The sequence below is a fragment of the Leptodactylus fuscus genome, chromosome 9 (assembly GCF_031893055.1).
Source record: "Leptodactylus fuscus isolate aLepFus1 chromosome 9, aLepFus1.hap2, whole genome shotgun sequence".
Taxonomy (NCBI): Eukaryota; Metazoa; Chordata; class Amphibia; order Anura; family Leptodactylidae; genus Leptodactylus; species Leptodactylus fuscus.
In genome coordinates, this window is record NC_134273.1 from 79,255,441 (window position 1) to 79,277,026 (window position 21,586).

The following is a 21,586-nucleotide window of genomic DNA, read 5'->3' on the forward strand; positions in this document are numbered from 1 at the left end:
GGTTAAGCGTTGGCAGCCGGCGCCAGCCGCGCGCCGGCTGCTCCCATTCATTCCTATGGAGCGAGGTATTTGAAACTGCAGTTTCGAATACTATTCGCTCATCTCTAGTCCTGTTGATATAACCTCTATGACGCCGAAAATATTGCATTACGGATTTTTGCATCCGGGCCTAGGACCTTTAAGTTACAGGGTGAGCATAAATTTCTATAAAGTTCTAAATCTTGAAAATAACAAATGTTGTAATATATAGAGATGAGCGATTAGTGTTCAATTGAGTAGGTGTTCGATCAAATACTACAGTATTCGAAATACTCGCACTCGATCGAACACTACTAGCTGTTCGAAGTTTAAGGTTCGATGCAGAACCAGCGTTGATTGGCAGAATGCTATACATTCTGTCAATCAACGCTGGTTCTTCTCTGACCTTTAGAAGTCTTCTCCGCGCTGCGTCCCCGCGTCTTCTTCCGGGTGGAATTCACTCTGCCTAGGCATCCGGACTAGGCAGAGCCGACTGCGCATGCGCGGGTATACACGGGCATACACGCTCATGCGCAGTCGGCTCTGCCTAGGCCGGATGCCTAGGCAGAGTGAATTCCACCCGGAAGAAGACGCGGGGACACTGTGTCGGGAGAAGACTTCAAGCAGAATCCAGCCCGACCGTCACTCGTGGACTTGGTAAGTATGATTTTATCGAATGTTGCCTACCCCTGAAACGAGCATTTCCCCCCATAGACTATAATGGGGTTCCAAATCCGTTCGAACAGTCGAACAGTGTGCGGCTGTTCGAATCGGATTTCGAACCTCGGACATTTTAGTGTTCGCTCATCTCTAGTAATATACATTCTTCAATAAAAGTGCCAATTTCTTCACTTAGGCTCTGTTCCCAGGAAGTAACGCGCCGCGCATTCAGACATGTATACAAGTGTCAGAGTGTGAGCGCTCAAAACAGATCCCATTCACTTCAATGGGTGCCGGCTCATGCGCGCTACACATTGAAATCAATGGGTTAAAAAACCTCCCATTGATTTCAATGTGTAGCGCCCATAAGCCGGCACACATTGAAGTGAATGGGATCTGTTTTGAGAGCTCACACTCTGACACGTGTATACGTGTCTGAATGCGCGGCGCGTTACTCCATGGGAATAGAGCCTTATTTGCCATACAATAGAAGTCTATGGAGAGGGGAGGGTGGATTTTCCTTTTTTTTTTACTCTCTGCCTTCCAAACCCTATCACTTTTCCATTTACAGAGCCGTATGAGGGATGAATGTTTGCAGGATAAATTGTATTTCATAATGGTACCATTTAAAATTCTGTTTGACATACTGGGAAGCTGGGAAAAAATTCAGAATGGGGTGGAATAGGAGAAAAACTGCGTTTGTGCGATTTTCTTATGGGCTTTGTTTTTGGGGCATTCACTGTGAAGGCGAAATACTATGTCATCTGTGTTCTATGGGTTGGTATGATCATGGGAGTACCAAATTTGTATAGTTTTGTTATGTCTTAACCCCATAAAAAATCAAAAATTTGCAAAAATTTTTAATTTAAATTGAAAATTAAATTTCTTGGAGTCACCCTGTCCTGACACCCGTAACTTTTGTTATATTTCTGTGTTTGGGGATGCCTATGGCAGCTTTTTCTTACGGAGCCAAATGTACTTACCATTTTGGGGAATTTTAGTTTTTTTTTTTTTTGTTTTTTTAATTTTTAATTTTAATTTTTTTTATTTTTGGCCAAGTAGTCTCATGGCCATAGGTAGTAATAGTCTTGCGCTGACTGATTGAGGTCTATAATAGAGTTTTCTAGACATGCTGTGTGCAGAGAGAGGGAGGAGATAAGCTGTGACATCACTTATTGTCAGTAGTGATGCAATGATGGGTCAGTGGTGTTATCAATACCATAATCTTCAATTATATGTGATGTAAATGAGGTGACTGCTGCAAAGAAAAGCTTTACAGAATTGGTAAGTGTTAGTCTATTATTAGGCTCAGTGGTCAGAGTGAAAATTTCATACTCCTGTCTTAATAAAGGCCCTGACAGGAGCAGAGTATGGCTGATTCATGAAGGGATTCTGCACCAGAATGGAGACGTAGGCTAGTTAGGAACTGGCATAGATTTCCTTTATAACTAGTGTGAGTTATAAAAAATATATCCGCCTAACCTCATACAATGTGGCCAGCGAGGTGCAGAGTGGGGGTTCTGGCGCACAAGTAAGGACCATGCAACAAATGTACAACACCATACCATCCCTCTACCCCAGAAAAAAATGTAGAGGGGTTGATAAATTGCCCCCCTTCTCTATAAGTACAGACTAATTCTAGATTTCACTTGAGCCTGGTGGGCGGTCCTAATCAGTGATCGACAGCCATGCCTGACTCCACCCATGGCATTGGGCAGTAATATAAATGAAGAAATTACAAATTGCATGGAAACTTTTCCCATAAACCTATATATCAATCTACTCCCCCCTCCCTCCTCTATAAGTACAGACTAATTCTAGACTTCACTTGAGCCTGGTGGGCGGTCCTAATCAATGATTGACAGCCACAACTGACTCCACCCACTGCATCGGGCAGTAATATAAATGAAGAAATTACAAATTGTATGGAAACTTTTCCCATAAACCTATATATCAATCTACCCCCTCCACCTTCTCTATAAGCACTGACTAATTCTAGACTTCTCTTGAGTCTAGTGGGCGGTCCAAATCAGTGATCGACAGCCATGCCTGACTCCACCCACTGCATTGGGCAGTAATATAAATGAATAAATTACAAATTGTATGGAAACTTTTCCCATAAACCTATACATCAATCTACTCCCCCCCTCTATAAGTACAGACTAATTTTAGACTTCACTTGAGTCTAGTGGGCGATCCTAATCAGTGATCGACAGCCACGCCCTGCTCCACCCACTGTATCGGGCACTAATATAAATGGAGAAATTACAAATTGCATTGAAAATTTTCCAATGAACCTATATATCAATCTACTCCCCCCCCCCTATAAGTACAGCCTAATTCTAGACTTCACTTGAGTCTAGTGGGCGGTCCTAATCAGTGATCAACAGCCACGCCTGGCTCCACCCACTGCATCAGGCAGTAAGATAAATGGAGAATTTACAAGTTGCATGGAAACTATTCCCATAAACCTATATATCAATCTACTCCCCCCCCTCTATAAATACAGACTAATTCTAGACTTCACTTGAGTCTAGTGGGCGGTCCTAATCAGTGATCGACAGCCACGCCTGGCTCCACCCACTGTATCGGGCACTAAGATAAATGGAGAATTTACAAGTTGCATGGAAACTATTCCCATAAACCTATATATCAATCTACTCGGCTCCTCCTGCCCTATAACATGCCGCCCGCAGACAAGACTTCACGCTCACCCTGACATATTCTATCTAATAAAATAAAATGCATAAATTTCACTTAAATAAGTAGAAGCCTGTGAAATACAAAGTGATGTATTCCCTCTTAGTCATCCATTATTCCGGTTCCTATATAATTACCATAAATTGGATTGGGGATGTGGCGGTATTCTGTATATTTCATATTAATACAGCGCTACCTCCGGAGGTGACTATTCAGCACAGATTACATTAGTGTCGCCAGAAGTCATTATTAAACTAAAAATTCCATTCACATGCGGATTCCATTTCAGTAAAAAGACAAGTTATCCATCGGTTCTTACGCAGGTAAATTAAGTAATATAAGCAATGTATTAAACATGCCGCCATACATTTTCATTATTTTGTTGCTTGGAAAAATAATATAGTAATTTTTATTACTGATATAAATATCCGAGCAGCTAATGCATCTCCATGACGCGCCTGGCGCTGCGCCGCCGCCGACACACATCATATACAAGGCTGCAGAAATAGCAAAGGTAAATGAATACAAGAAATATTAGAGGCTGGGGATGTCGATCTCCCGAGTCCTGAAAGCAGAAACATCTGATTCCTAGAAGGGAATAAAACCAGCTAAAAAGTGCAGAAGATTCAGAGATAGTGCGTCACGTCAGAGAGTGTTATGTGACATAAGCCAGACGTGGAGATGTAGTGTTATAGGGGGACTCTACATTCACCAGAGAGGTTGGATTAAAGCGAATGATGCATATGGAGGTCTATCTATCTATCTATCAATCTATCTATCTATCTATCTATCTATCTATCTATCAATCTATCTATCGCCTATCTATCTATCTCCTATCTATCTATCTATCTATCTATCTATCTATCTATCTATCTCCTATCTATCTATCTATCTATCTATCTATCTATCTATCTATCTCCTATCTATCTATCTATCTATCTATCTATCTATCTATCTCCTATCTATCTATCTATCTATCTATCTATCTATCTATCTCCTATCTATCTATCTATCTATCTATCTATCTATCTATCTATCTATCTATCTGTTCTTGACCACCAGTTATGATCTCCACAGTTCAGCCCTGTAGTGTTGGTGCCTTTTCCCTTGGGACTAGGACTTTGGTCTGAGCAGTGACTTTGTAGCTCCGGTCCCCGGGGATGTCTATACAGTCATGTCAGAGCATGAAAAGCTTACAATGACTTTGGTCTCCTTTCCTCCATCTTCTAGTGACCTGCCTTCAGTTTTTGCAGAGTCGGTTACCCTTGTAGTTACTTCCTTTACACAGAACTTTTTACTTCTGTAACTGTCATAAGAAAACATTGGCACAAACTCCGATAATGTCCCTGCATTGTAGATAGAAGTCGTGTGCCGGCTCATATGGTATTCTGTACTTCTTGGTGCCTGCATATCTATCATCTATCTATCTATCTATCTATCTATCTATCTATCTATCTATCTATCACCTATCTATCTATCTATCTATCTATCTATCTATCTATCTATCTCCTATCTATCTATCTATCTATCTATCTCCTATCTATCTATCTATCTATCTATCTCCTATCTATCTATCTATCTATCTATCTATCTATCTATCTATCTATCACCTATCTATCTATCTATCTATCTCCTATCTATCTATCTATCTATCTCCTATCTATCTATCTATCTATCTATCTATCTATCTATCTATCTATCTATCATCTATCTATCTATCTATCTATCTATCTATCTCCTATCTATCTATCTATCTATCTATCTATCTATCTATCTATCTTATTATTTATCTATATACATTGTATTGAGTGTTGGATCGCGGACCTCAGTCTAACAAATATACAAAGATATTAAGGTACTTCCTTCCTTTTTGGGGCAGTTTTCGACTCACATCACAAACTCCCAAGTTATTTGACTCTTCTGTATCTATGATAGGAAAATTAGACTGCGAGCCTCGCAGGGAACAGCGGCTGATGCAAGTGACTATATTCTCTTTATAGAGCTGTGGAATATGCCAGAGATACATAAATATTGGATAAATGTGTCTCGTTCCCTATCTGCCTCCTAGTTACCGGCGTCTATCTGACAGGTCATGTTGTTGAAGATGTTCTCTTCTGCTCTTCTAAGTGCGGCTACAGCCAGGAAATAATTACATCTCCCTCTATAGTACAATATGCCTGGCGAAGGCAGCCAGCACCATCACATCATCCACGGGATCTCCTCTTAGAGATTAGGTTTCATTTATCATGATTATTGCACTGAGAGTTTGGTAAATCTCCTTCTTACCCGACTTTCATGTGATAGGGAAGTAAAAGTAGGAAGTTGAAAAAGTTTTCGAGATTGTAACCATTGAGGACCTATCATCAGGAGAGGTCCTCAGTATCATATATGATATCAGCAGTTGACACTGTTGGAAGGACACCTTGTAAGGAGCTGCAAGCAGATGGCTCTGTATACTGCAATAACCCGGCACACCACTACACCGTGTGCAAACTCAAAGTGTCCCGTGTTCCTCTTCCTCCTATATGGCCTTCAATCTTGCTTTATGGGTCATATTCTCGGAAAATAAATTCTCAGTCCTTGAGTTGTCCTCATTGGTCAACTTGTTAAAAATTCTCCCTCGGAACACATTGTAACAACTAGAATGGGTTTCCCCCATCTGCTTACAGCCCTAAACATCAAATTTGACGATTCCTTTCATGATACAATATATCCTTTGCGCTCATATGGCTATGCAACATGGTAGATTCTCCATAGCGGGTAGGCATAGTTGGGAAGATCCCGTACTTACTGGGCTTGGAGGGCTCATGAAGATTTGGGTTAAGACACACTGCTGGTCAAGGGAAGACATTGTTACCAAATGGTCCATATACAGTACATGTGGAGTTAGTAATGACCCCATTGGTGGTCCTCTATAAACACACAGGTTTGACTAAAGATATAATGAGACTGGTGGCCATATGGTCCTGAAAAGTTTCTGGCACCTACATCAAATGTATCCATAGCCCTCCATTCACCTGATAGAGGCCAAAACAGTGGATTGAAATCCACCAGCTCCGATCCTTTCCCCTACATTTGTCTTCAGGGAAGAGTCGAGGGTTGGCACAAGAAGACAGCTCAACACTTGATGGTAATTTTTTGGAAATTAGGAGGCAATACTCCTTAATATCTGTCATCACTTCTCTTCCATGCTTCACTTTAGCCGTGAGAATATTCAGTAAGTCAATGGACAATTATACTCTCTGCTAGACATTTTCTTCCTCCATATTCACCGTTAAAAACATTGAGATGTTTCGTCTTATTCCCAAGCCACAAGTTCTTTATCCGACAATGACCTCGTATGTTCTTGAAGTAGAACTTTAAACATCTCCACACAGTCGTCAAATGCTTGAGGAGATATATATCTGGATGTACTATGTTCTGGTAATTGATAAAACCTTCTACCGGAACGCAAAGCCCCAGGTACATTGTTCTTTTTGTTCTTTTTTTTACTCCTGACACAATAATTATGATACCATCTTTATTCAAACACATCTAAGACACTTCCATGTCTTTGTTCAAGGAGTAAAGTTTTGTAAAGTGTGAATTACGGCTTCACTCTCCAAAAATTGAGCAGATGAAGCTATATATATATGTATATCATAAATGTATGGTGAGCTAGGCTAAGATGGCCCTTCGTGTCGACTTTTGTTATCTCTTGATGTGTTCCTTAATATTTCCATCAAGAGTGAAGATATTGTAAGATGGTCATACACATTGGCTAAATGTCGTCAGAACTCACTGATATTGGGGGGACTAGCTGACGGGCATAGGGGAATTCTTACTCTACTCAAGACGTTGGACAAAAAAAGCTTCAAGCAGTTGGGTTTCATCATACCGAATCCTCATGTCCCTTCTTCTCCTTACTAGGAATACATTCACACTTGTCTGGGTTGGACTGGGAAAGACTATCTCTCAGTTGAACAAGTGTTCGGCCAACAGGCATCTAAGGTGCATGGCTCGCCTTACTACTGGTAATGGACAAACCACTTTGGCACAAGCCAGATTTTGGTAGACCTTGACACCAGACTTAGGACATCTTTGGAACCATGACTAATAATGACAATCAAAAATCGGCCTCATAAAGTTAGAGGCTCCTAGGTCCGCAGGTGACTACATGTCCAACCACAATGTATTATCATTGAATTGATTGCTTAAAGGGAACTTGCCACATTGAAAATACAGTCCTGTCTAGAGGAGGCGTTATAGAGCAGGAGGATCTGAGCAGATTGATATATGGGTGTGTTGGAAAAGATCCAATATAACTTTATTCTTATAAACCACTGCACATTCTAAATCTAGGAGTCCAGTGGGCGGTCCTACTTAAGAATTGACTGCTATCTCTGTAGGAACAGCCACTGGTTACCCTAACCTATCTATCTGCAGGGCTGGGGTGATATGCTGGTTCTGGTGACACTAACCTATCTATCTCCAGGGCTGGGGTGATATGCTGGTTCTGGTGACACTAACCTATCTATCTGCAGGGCTGGGGTGATATGCTGAGGTTCTGGTGACACTAACCTATCTATCTGCAGGGCTGGGGTGATATGCTGGGTCTGGTGACAGTAACCTATCTATCTGCAGGGCTGGGGTGATATGCTGGTTCTGGTGACACTAACCTATCTATCTGCAGGGCTGGGGTGATATGCTGGTTCTGGTGACACTAACCTATCTATCTCCAGGGCTGGGGTGATATGCTGGTTCTGGTGACACTAACCTATCTATCTGCAGGGCTGGGGTGATATGCTGAGGTTCTGGTGACACTAACCTATCTATCTGCAGGGCTGGGGTGATATGCTGGGTCTGGTGACAGTAACCTATCTATCTGCAGGGCTGGGGTGATATGCTGGTTCTGGTGACACTAACCTATCTATCTGCAGGGCTGGGGTGATATGCTGGTTCTGGTGACAGTAACCTATCTATCTCCAGGGCTGGGGTGATATGCTGGTTCTGGTGACACTAACCTATCTATCTGCAGGGCTGGGGTGATATGCTGGTTCTGGTGACACTAACCTATCTATCTGCAGGGCTGGGGTGATATGCTGGTTCTGGTGACACTAACCTATCTATCTGCAGGGCTGGGGTGATATGCTGGGTCTGGTGACACTAACCTATCTATCTGCAGGGCTGGGGTGATATGCTGGTTCTGGTGACACTAACCTATCTATCTGCAGGGCTGGGGTGATATGCTGGTTCTGGTGACACTAACCTATCTATCTGCAGGGCTGGGGTGATATGCTGGTTCTGGTGACACTAACCTATCTATCTGCAGGGTTGGGGTGATATACTGGGTCTGGTGACACTAACCTATCTATCTGCAGGGCTGGGGTGATATACTGGTTCTGGTGACACTAACCTATCTATCTGCAGGACTGGGGTGATATACTGGTTCTGGTGACACTAACCTATCTATCTGCAGGGCTGGGGTGATATACTGGTTCTGGTGACACTAACCTATCTATCTGCAGGGCTGGGGTGATATGCTGGTTCTGGTGACAGTAACCTATCTATCTGCAGGACTGGGGTGATATGCTGGCTCTGGTGACAGTAACCTATCTATCTGCAGGACTGGGGTGATATGCTGGCTCTGGTGACACTAACCTATTTATCTGCAGTGCTGGGGTGATATGCTGGTTCTGGTGACACTAACCTATCTATCTGCAGGGCTGGGGTGATATGCTGGGTCTGGTCACAGTAACCTATCTATCTGCAGGGCTGGGGTGATATGCTGGGTCTGGTGACATTCCCTTTAAGAACAATTGCACTATATCTTTATTTTCATTGTTATAGTGCACTGAGCGATTGTGGAGCAGTGCTGTCAGAGAACCCCTAGAGCTACAGAGATGGCTTAGTGCCTGTTCAGAAAAGCTTCTATCGTATCCGTCATATTTTCCCTGGTTTTATGAGCGATATAATGTCCTTTTGCTTCCATAGTATGTTTGGTTTTATTGGCAATTGAATGACCCATATCAGCCCCCTGTCTCAGGACTCTTGTTATTACAGTACACAAGACGTACCACATATTGTGTCTTTCTATTCTTGTATCGGTATATTACAGTATCCCATATCGCTACTACCGCCACTCATATATAACCGCACACTTATGCTTTGTGTCTTTGCAGAAGGTGGAACCTGCGAAGTTATAGCGGCGCACAGATGCTGCAATAAGAACCGTATCGAGGAGAGATCTCAAACAGTCAAATGTTCTTGTTTGCCTGGAAAAGTGGCCGGAACAACCAGAAACAGACCCTCCTGTGTTGATGGCAAGTACCCCAATTTTTGTATTCATTATTGCACCTATAAATATCATGGTGGGTGGGGCGTCTGAGGACCCCTACATGGATCAGCTGGTCAGGGTTTACTTCCTGTATTATACAGTACACTGAGCTGGATGTAGGTAACTCTGTGCACTGTATAGTGGCGGGGTGCCCTCACTGCAGCTCAGCACCCATTGAAGTTAATTGGAGTGGAACTGTAGAGATACAGGACATGGAATTACCTGCACAAGACCCCACTGTGTAGTACACTCATGCACCTCAAAATGGCTGATCCATGCCGGGGCCAACTTTCAGCCCCCCTTGATCAGATGTTCATGGTCTATCCTAAGAGTAGGACATAAATAAGAGAAATCTTGGACAACCCCTTAAAAGGAAGGATAAGTGTCTAAATGGTGGGGGTCTGACTGCTGGGATTTCCACCGGTTACAAGAACAGTACTCCCTTGTGCCTCTAACTTACCTCTCCATCCGTCTCAATGGGACAACCAAGAGAACCCAAGTACAGTTTGTGCTCAGCTGTCTCCATCGTTCCCATGGACAGTCCACACATTCAGACAAGAGTATAAGGGTGCCCTGTTCTCGAGTTGCAGTGGTCTCAGTGGTTGGACACCTACGAGTAGACACTTATCACCTATCCTGTGTCCTCTAAACCTCTCGGCATGCACTGTGTATAACCTTTGGTGTTCTATCAGATCAGAGAGATCCCAGTATTATCAATAAGGGACAGAACAGGAAGTCTATGAAGGGCAACCTCAACCAATAGCTGCAGAGCAGGAAGTGATGTAAGAAAAGTGGGCAGAGATATAGCAACTTCTGACCAGTCCACTAACAGGCTTACATTTCTGTGTGGCGGTAATGACTTGGCACCTATGTACATTGTACAAATCTAGAATTTAACTTAAAGGGGACTTTTCACCACCTCCACCAACTCCAGCTCTTTGCATCCTCCAATAGGAGCCTCTTCACTGATTCCGGATCAGTTGGAATTTTTTCTTTAATCCCCAGCATTCCAGAGCAATCAGTTCAGTTAGTTAGGCTTTGTACTGGCTGGGAGGCGGGCCTTAATTTGCAGTAGAGAGACAAGGACCGCCCACCTGAGAGCGGAGAACATAATTGTGCTGAAAATGTCAGAAGCGATTGCTCTGGAACGGTGGGGGCTAGAGAAAAAATTCCAACTGCAGCAGAATCAGTGGAGCAGCAGCTATTGAAGGACACAAAGACTTGGAATTGATGAAAGGTCCTCTATAAAGGACAGATGACCCCTATCTATGTAGGATCTATGGGAATATGGACATCCTATAGCCAACAATAGGAAAACTTGCAAATGGTTTATGTAATATGTAGTTGAATGGCCCTTTAAGTCTTCACAGCCCCTTTAATTCTATACATTGACCTTGTCATCATCGTCCTATCATGTCCTATTACTGTATATACCGTTGTGAACAGCTGCTGGAAAAATACACTGCGTCTCCGGCGAAACGTCAGAAACCTTTGACTGTTCGTCGGCTTTATTTCATTAGTCGCTCGCATTAAAACAATGAAATCAATCGGAGATCTGGATGACAGCGTCACAAGCAGCCAAGTCAGCCGCTATAGGCGGAATAAATACATTTCCTATGGTATGGGCTATATACCGTATGTGACTTGCACTGTCTTGACACATACTGTATATCGGTTGAACATTGCCTACAAGATTCACAGAGGTACAATAAATTGCCTATAATGAGATGGTAAAAATAACTTCAGCTCATGTTACGGGTTATGGGAGATTGTCAGGAGCGAGGGAAAAAAAGGTTAAAATAAGGAATATTTCGCAATTTTGAAAGCGCCGCTGGTTAATTTTCACATAAAGAACCTGATGTAAATGAGGGGGGGGGGGGGGGGGCACCTGAAGTGCGAGCCTGGGGCATATGGCCGCGGGGCGTGCTATATCTCTGCACATGGATGGCGCAGGAACTATATTAAGATGATCACGTAATAGCCAATGAATATGTGTGGGATGAACAGACTTTGGTGCCATTAAGCTATTGAGGTCAGTTGTCGCGCTGCATTTATAACGTGGATTGCTAGGGAGAATTTTAGGTTTTTTTTCTGCCTATCTACATAAAATTAATTAAAAAAAAATCCTCACTACATAATTTTGAGGTTCTTATTCCTTAGAGGGTACATGCTACCAGGCTGAGGTGTAAATGTATCGCTAAATCTGGGTCTGTCACATATCATTTATAATGCTGGTGCCCTTGTAGCCCTACATACTAAAATCGGGAGATGTCAGCCCCATCCCAGAATGGCCCACCAATTTGCAAAGGTTTGCATAAACGTCTTTCAATATGTGGTCCCACTCGTGGGATTGATCCAAGTATGTTGCTCTACTGCTACCAGGACCCCTCATGATACCAGGTCGGGTACTTGCCAACATCCTGGAAATGTCCCGTAAAATGGGGCAACCTCCCAGTTTCTTGGTAGAGTTGGCTTGAATGCTGCCATATTGGCAGGGCACTTGCTAATATTATATGTGACGTGAGGACTTGTAAGTCCCTTTTTTGACCCTTTTCTGTGATATGACCAGACCATTAATGGGACAGCCGAACGGTTTGGAGTAGCAGTTGCCGAGGTCATGGTGGCTAGGATCTCTACCAGATTCTCCAATGGGACATGTAGCCGAGGTCATGGTGGCTAGGATCTCTACCAGATTCTCCAATGGGACATGCAGAATGTCTGATGATGGTAATGGTGTTTCCTGGGGCATGTCCATATGGTGGTAATAGGGTTTCCTCGTCTATATGTTGGTAAGCCTTCCTGAGCCTGATGGTGGTTGGAGTGCCCATGATGGTACATGAAGGAATAAGACTCAGGTGATAGGGTTTGGAGAACAAGGTATCTCACGATCTTTACTGAGGTTGAAAAGTGTAAAATTGTAATTGGGCTCTTGTGTACCATGTGCTATATTTTATGCAGTAGAGGGACCTATGGGGTCCCCTAAAGGTTCAGGACATGGAAACGACCGCTACCACTGTACCCCCTCTAGCTATGCCCTTAGGTAGGTTTGGTCATTAGACCCATGGTAGGACCATGACTGGATGATTGATGACTTACATGTAACTCCAGAAAACACCTTTAGTCTAAGGATATGTTTGCATTCCGTGTGTGAACACTTCCGCGTGGCTGGCCGCAACAGGTGATCGGTGCAGTGCACCGGCATCCAGTCGCGGCATTCTGCTCCGAATTAGGCCCAAATGAATGAGCCTAATCGGGAGGGAGCCTCGTGCCGCGGACGCCACAACTGATTCAGCCGTGGAACCTGCAGCAAGAAGGGTAATCTCGCTTCTTTTCTCCACTACTAGCTAGCGTAAAAAAAGAAGCGAGCGGCTCCCACTGAAGTCAACGGGAGCCGATTCCACGTCAAAATAACTCCGTGTGAACAAACCCTAAGGCCCCCCGTTGCAGAAACACAGCATTTTGTGTTGCAGATTTAACAGAAGGGAAACATCTAAGAGCTTTCTCTATACTGTCCTGACTATGGCTCAAAAAAAAACACAACAAAATCTGCAACAAAAAAAACCTGACGTTTCCGCAACGTGGAGGATAGAAAGCCACGGTCCTTTCTAATGACAGACTTCCATTAACCCTTCGTACCCCCTTTATCCAGCAGCACATTCCCACAGCGGGACTGAGCCTGCGTTACAGTGAATGAACCTTCCATCTATTACGTTCCAGTCCAGAGAGACCTATGTGAATGTCCTGCTCGGTTTGCGGCGTCATTACGAGCGGACATGGCCATAGATTTTGCAGGCAGTGTGAAATGATGCACATTGTTCATAGAGACAGCACATTAATAACTGCAGAATCTGAGATCTCTTTTTATCTGAGCTGAGGAACTGCTGGAGGGATACGGACCCGACTCCTTGGGTTTAATATAACAGGGGTTTTTTTTCCGAGCTAAGAAATGAAAATTGATTGTATTTCCTTCCTTCTGAGGTTCTTTGTATTATACCTGAGATCACGTTAAAAGATATTGGCTTTGTAGTGACAAACTGTTGAGCTGGATGTATCTAGATGACCGGAAGAGCGAATAGATGGATGGATGGATATGGAAATATTCTATGTATTAAATACAGCAAAAGCTTCAAATGTCTGTGCCAATGGATTCCTTAATATATCTCCTTCAGTTATAAAATTCCCCTAAATAACACTGTCTGTGTGTGCTGTGTGCAGAACCTCCAGTGTATTTCTGTGATGCAACTTCACACTTTCATTATGGGCAGATGTATCATGTGATCACCAGAGTGACCACCAGGTCTACATAGGATATTAGTCTCTCCTGTGTGGATGACATCCTATTAACTACAGGATGACATCATCACCTCATCAATTTCTTTCTGATAGTTCTTAGGCACCTCCCTTTTCTGGAAACTCCATCCTCCGGTTCCTCCGACCTCCCTAAGACCTTGTTCACATCTGCGTCAGTTATCTGTTTTGGGGACTCCGCATAGGGACCCCCCCTTCCCCCTCCCCGAATGGACTACTAAACACATTGGCAAGCGGTGTACAGTGAAAGCACACGGACCCAATAGACTTGCGTTGTCCACATGGAACATGCGGACAGAAAAGTAGTTAATGATCTACTTTCCTGTCCGCATGACTGGTGCGGAGACCGTGTGGAAAGCACACAGACCCCATCGACTATAATGGCACACTGATTGCCAATGCGTTCAGTAGTCCATTCGTGGGGGCCCCATGCGGACTCTCCTGAACGAATTACCAACACAGATGTGAATAAGGCCTAAGTGAACTAGATTGCCATTATATAGCAGCTGAGTCCTATACTCATTAGCTGCAATTATAAAACTCTCCTGATTCACATTACTTGTCTACACTACTGTGTTCTGTGTGCAGAACCTCCAGTGTATTCCTATGTGATGCATCTTTATACTGCTGTCACCTGTCTCCTGCTTGTAAGACCTGACGAGAGAAACTTATTACAAGCTGAAGGCAGGGCCAAAAGGCGAAAGCACATCAAATAGGAATATACTGAGGCTCTGTGTGAATTCGGGGGCAGGCGTTATACTATATGTTTCTGATCTATCATTTGCTGTCCTTAGATAGTTCTCAGTACTATGTGAGGAGACCCCTAAACCTGGGTCTCAGGAAAACCAGATCCATAATGGGAAATGTAATCTGAATTTGGGGGCCAGATAACCCCGGATCCTTCTATCCCATATCAGAGGAGTGAAGAAGCCAAGATGGCAGACAACCCATAAATAACACATCAGCTATAACAACCCTTGTACAGTATCTGCATCTGGCTGAGGGCTGAAGGGCTTCACCGCTTCTCACCCCACGCGTCTTACTGCTGTGACACCATATTGATGGACATATAGATATTCTCCTCTTGTTATTGTTGTTGTAGATGGGAGCTCTCCCAGGGATGTGATATTTACTAGCCCCTGACATCTTTCTGCAGGACGCTACTGCTCGACCTCTCACCTCAATTACTGTGACTATAGGACATGGATGTTATGTTATTGATGGCCCTGGTTGGAAATTACATTGCAGACATTAAATATATACAAAACACCCATGTACACTATAGACCAAGGATATATCACATGTTTACAGGGATGAATCCCATCAAGGATGCTGAAGACATAACATAGATTCAGTCAACGGGATCTTACCGTATAGCTATAGATAGATAGAACATAGATATGCATATGAGAGATAGATAGATAGATAGATAGATAGATAGATAGATAGATAGATAATAGATAGATATGAGAGAGAGAGAGAGAGAGAGAGAGAGAGAGATAGGAGATAGATAGATAGATAGATAGATAGATAGATAGAGAGAGAGAGAGAGAGAGAGAGATAGATAGATAGATAGATAGATAGATAGATAGATAGATAGGAGATAGATAGATAGATAGATAGATAGATAGATAGATAGATAGATAGGAGATAGATAGATAGATAGATAGATAGATAGATAGATAGGAGATAGATAGATAGATAGATAGATAGATAGAAAGGAGATAGATAGATAGATAGATAGATAGATAGATAGATAGGAGATAGATAGATAGATAGATAGATAGGAGACAGATAGATAGATAGATAGATAGATAGATAGAAGATAGATAGATAGATAGGAGATAGATGGATAGATAGATAGATAGATAGATAGATAGATAGATAGATAGATAGGAGACAGATAGATAGATGATAGATAGATAGATAGATAGATAGATAGATAGATAGATAGGTAGATGATAGATAGATAGATAGATAGATAGATAGATGATAGATAGATAGATAGATAGATAGATGACAGATAGATAGATAGATAGATAGATAGATAGATAGGAGATAGATAGATAGATAGATAGATAGATAGATAGATAGGAGATAGATAGATAGATAGATAGATAGATAGATAGATAATAGATAGATAGGAGATAGATAGATAGATAGATAGATAGATAGATGATAGATAGATAGATAGATAGATAGATAGATAGATAGATGATAGCTAGATATGAGCGATAGATAGATAGATAGATAGATAGATAGATAGATAGGAGATAGATAGATAGATAGATAGATAGGAGATAGATAGATAGATAGATAGATAGATAGGAGATAGATAGATAGATAGATAGATAGATAGATGATAGATAGATGGATAGATAGGAGATAGATAGATAGATAGATAGATAGATAGATAGATAGATAGGAGATAGATAGATAGATAGATAGGTAGATGATAGATAGATAGATAGATAGATAGATAGGAGATAGATAGATAGATAGATAGATAGATAGATAGATAGGAGATAGATAGATAGATAGATAGATAGATAGATAGATAGATAGGAGATGGATAGATAGATAGATAGATAGATAGATAGATAGGAGATAGATAGATAGATAGATAGATAGATAGGAGATAGATAGATAGATAGATAGATAGATAGATAGATAGATAGGAGATAGATAGATAGATAGATAGATAGATAGATAGGAGATGGATAGATAGATAGATAGATAGATAGATAGATAGATAGATAGATAGGAGATAGATAGATAGATAGATAGATAGATAGGAGATGGATAGATAGATAGATAGATAGATAGATAGGAGATAGATAGATAGATAGATAGATAGATAGATAGATAGATAGATAGATAGGATATAATGAGAATCTAGTAGAGTACACATGCCAGGACAGGAGCCGCCACTTGATAATTGATGTTGGTTGGTAGATGGCTAATATCCTTTCTAATAAGAATAATCACCAGTAAATCCTGCGAGTGCTGACTACCTTTTATACATAATTATTCTGACCTGTGATAGTCAGACTTTCTCTGTGAGATTCTTTGCAGAACGCTCCGGCTCGGAGGTTATATTATCGCCACCCATTGTTTTGCAATAATATGAATAATGGGCAAAAACCAATTATCCTGAAAAAAAAATGTGAATATCATAAAAGGAAAAAACTACTGCTAATTGGTTACAGTTTTAAGCAGATTAAAGGACAATGTGGGAGGGGGACGCTCAGTTTTGGTAGTAATTTGCTATATTTTAGACTTCTGCTACCTAGACCACTCTGTCAATTGGAATTTAAAGGAGCACTGGCTCACCAACCCTATGGGACTGATAATGGTAACCATGCTGTCACCTATAGAGAGAAGAGGACCTTATAGGGAATGTAGCTACAGGGCTCACAATCCCCTGCTGACTTTCTAGGACACTACTAAATGCACACACAAGTCTATGCTTCCTGCATCCTGATTGGTCCATTTGGCAGTATGCAATTTATCTGGCAAGTGCCATAGGTACCTAGTAAGTGCACTGAGTCTCACCTGCTAAACCTTCCCCGACACCTCATTATTAACATTCAATTAAATGCAATTTTAAGCAACATCATACATGTACACTGTTCCTGCGCATGCACTACACCCTCTGATCTGTGGATTGCATGTCTACGAGCCCAATTCTGTACAGGTAAAATCTTTTAACAGACTCTTTTTAACCCTATGGTTATGTGAAAGAAAGCAGGATATTGAGGTCCATTTTCCTTTAAGAAAAACCTTCTGAAAACTCCCTTTAAGGATGACCCTTCACCACCTCCATCATCTCTATCTCTTCCCATCTTTCAGTAGGTGTTGCTCCACTGATTCTAGCGCAGTTGGAATTTTTTCTCTAGCCCCCAGCGTTCCTGAGAAACTGGCACTGTTATTTTCAGTACAGTAAGCCCTCTCTACTGTAAAGTGGGCGGTTCTGACTTGTAGGAGATAGTCTGAGACCGCCCACTTAACGGTAGAGAGCCCAGTTGCACTGAAATTAACAGCACTGATTGCTTAGGAATGGTGAGGGCTAGAGAAAAAATTCCAACTGTGTCAGAATCAGTGAAGTGGTGACTATTGAATGATACAAAGAATTGGAGCTGGTGGAGATGGTTAAAGTTCCCCTTGAAATTATAACATTCTGGATATCTGCAGTGGTCAGTAAGAGGAGGTTGTGAGCTTAGTGCAAGGAATGTCAAATATTCAGCTCCCTCTAGTGCTGGCTTAAATATATATATATATATATATATATATATATATATATACACTATACATATATATATATATATATATATATATATATATATATATATATATATATAAAGAAATCAATCACAGGATATCTTTGTTAGTCTTTGTACTTTGTTCCGTGGGTGAATTCTGCGGTTAAAGTTGATATTTTACAGCTTTTGACCCCAAATTCCACGGTTTCCGCATCGAAACATGCCATGAGATATGAACTTTAGCCAGTAATGGGATAGCGCACGGAGATGTATGTCATAATTAGCCTTTTGCTCCAGACTCGTCTTGCCATGAAGCTGTTTGTATGATTTATGTGCATAATATCGGCAAAGTGCGGTGGACTCGCGATTTTCCTTTTATTCCGTTCACCCTCTTCCATTTGCAAATGGGGTTTTGTCCTGTTTCGAGGGTCATTAAGCCATCAGAGTATTTGACATTTAATTGCCAGCTTCTATCCTTGCCCATAAACGTGCCGTTGATCAACGACGAGAGGTTTTGTTGGCTTCTTTGTGTCACAATGTAAGGACTGTTGGGAAGGGAATTATACATCATAATATAATAATATGTGCGAGTTGTACTCTGTATTATATGCATAGAAATGAGGTAAAATACGGGAGAGCGGTGAAGTGATAGCGTTGTACATGGGAGTGAGCGGCAAGTAGAGCTCCCTGGAAAGAGGCCATTATGAGCTACTCAAAAGCCGCACCGTCACACGGTTTTCATACAATAAAAGATTCTATTGAAATCTTCTAGAAAATTCTGAACCCGGATTTCAATTGAAAGTTCATGTTTTCCTAATTGTTGATAATGGGGTTTGTGAAACTTTTTTATTTCATTGTCTGTAAAAGTTTTTGCTCTCGGTATCACATTGTGTATAGGTTCCTGTAACTAGCAATGACTTCAGTGGAGAGATTTTTATGTGGGGTCAAGTCTTCATCAAAATCAACACAGCTCTGGAGTATAATACAGGATAAGTAATGTAATGTATGTACACAGTGACTGTACCAGCAGAATAGTGAGCGCAGCTCTGGAGTATAATACAGGATAAGTAATGTAATGTATGTACACAGTGACTGTACCAGCAGAATAGTGAGTGCAGCTCTGGAGTATAATACAGGATAAGTAATGTAATGTATGTACACAGAGACTGCACCAGCAGAATAGTGAGCGCAGCTCTGGAGTATAATACAGTATAAGTAATGTAATGTATGTACACAGTGACTGTACCAGCAGAATAGTGAGCGCAGCTCTGGAGTATAATACAGGATAAGTAATATAATGTATGTACACAGTGACTGTACCAGCAGAATAGTGAGCGCAGCTCTGGAGTATAATACAGGATAAGTAATGTAATGTATGTATACAGTGACTGCACCAGCAGAATAGTGAGCGCAGCTCTGGAGTATAATACAGGATAAGTAATGTAATGTATGTACACAGTGACTGTACCAGCAGAATAGTGAGCGCAGCTCTGGAGTATAATACAGGATAAGTAATGTAATGTATGTACACAGTGACTGTACCAGCAGAATAGTGAGTGCAGCTCTGGAGTATAATACAGGATAAGTAATGTAATGTATGTACACAGAGACTGCACCAGCAGAATAGTGAGCGCAGCTCTGGAGTATAATACAGTATAAGTAATGTAATGTATGTACACAGTGACTGTACCAGCAGAATGGTGAGCGCAGCTCTGGAGTATAATACAGGATAAGTAATGTAATGTATGTACACAGTGACTGCACCAGCAGAATAGTAAGTGCAGCTCTGGAGTATAATACAGGATAAGTAATGTAATGTATGTACCAGTGACTGTACCAGCAGAATAGTGAGCGCAGCTCTGGAGTATAATACAGGATAAGTAATGTAATGTATGTACACAGTGACTGTACCAGCAGAATAGTGAGTGCAGCTCTGGAGTATAATACAGGATAAGTAATGTAATGTATGTACACAGTGACTGTACCAGCAGAATAGTGAGCGCAGCTCTGGAGTATAATACAGGATAAGTAATGTAATATATGTACACAGTGACTGCACCAGCAGAATAGTGATTGCAGCTCTGAAGTATAATACAGGATATAACTCAGTAATGTAATGTATGTACAAAATGACTCAACTTTTTATGTAAAATGGTTTCAAAGGTGGACATTCCAGTTAATTTTTTCCCTTCCAGAATATGGCTGTCTCCTGTGTGTAAACAACAGCTGCTTGTTAAGAGATTGCGCCTCCTCTAAATGATTTCTTCCAGGAAATAAATAGCCGCACGCTCCTCATTACTTGCATCACTAATTATATAACACATATCCACAGCGCCGCTCTCCAGCATCAGCCTCAATCGGAGCGTCGGCGTCTTCTCGAAGCCCCTCAGATATTTAACTTTGTCCTAATTTGAAAAAACCCAAGATATATACCTTTCTTCATCGATCTCCAGGCCTGCTCATTCTTCGCCTGTCTTTGATTATCAGTCTTTGCGAGACAGAGACACTGCAGAGTACAAAGTGTGGTAATAGATTGTTATCCAGCGAGCCGTATTGATCAGGTCAGGTAGTAAATTAACAGCAGTGGAATGCCATTAAATTTTAGACTTAATTGCCTTCTTCTTCTAATTTCTATTGAATACAATCAATAGGTGTCACAGGAAAGTTAAAGAAGTTATCTCGCTATCTATTTTCTCACCGTGAAATGGAAAATACTCCTTTGTCTCATGGAGATTCAATCACAGTATACAGGCCGGCTCTTCAAAGAGGTGGGGAAAAAACCCTCCGTGACGCCAAGATGCAGAGCAGCGCAAGCGAGACATGGACAAAAGCAATGAAACGCGTCAACATTATAGACAGATGGCAGGAATTGCTAGTTAAGCTATACCCTTATAAGTTATGGAATTGCAATCTAGGTCATATGTATGCAATAGGTAAATCATAAGAACAAAAGACTGCAAGCAAACTAGGCTACTTATAATCCAATGCTGCTCCGGTTAGTCTCAAGGTTCTCACCAGGACTGCTACAATACAGGATGGACTTGGCTGCTCAAGACCCAATTTGCATCTACGAAACAATGTCTCAGAAGACAGGTGCAGGACTAAACTAGAAAACCTATGGCAGGCAAAAAGAGTAATACAATAGCCAGGTCAAAATACAAGCAAAGGAACTTGAGAAGTGAAGGCCATGGTTTAGTCCGGGAGGAGTCAGATAAGTCAAAATCAGCAGGAACAAAGTAGACAAAAAACAGAATAACAAGCCAAACTTAGTAACCAGGGGATCAGTAGGAAGACAGGGTGACATACTAGTACTGAGTTTAGA

At 41.6% G+C, this 21,586-nt stretch overlaps 1 protein-coding gene across 1 annotated transcript in view; it reads left to right on the plus strand.

Annotated features, from left to right (window-relative positions):
- The window catches only part of TAFA1 (TAFA chemokine like family member 1), a 299,909-nt gene that overhangs the window by 246,041 nt on the left and 32,282 nt on the right, over nt 1-21,586 (plus strand). Inside the window, exon 4 of the mRNA XM_075287558.1 lies at nt 9,540-9,680. Within this exon, the coding sequence (XP_075143659.1) occupies nt 9,540-9,680 (141 nt within the window). The remainder of the gene's footprint in view (nt 1-9,539; nt 9,681-21,586) is intronic.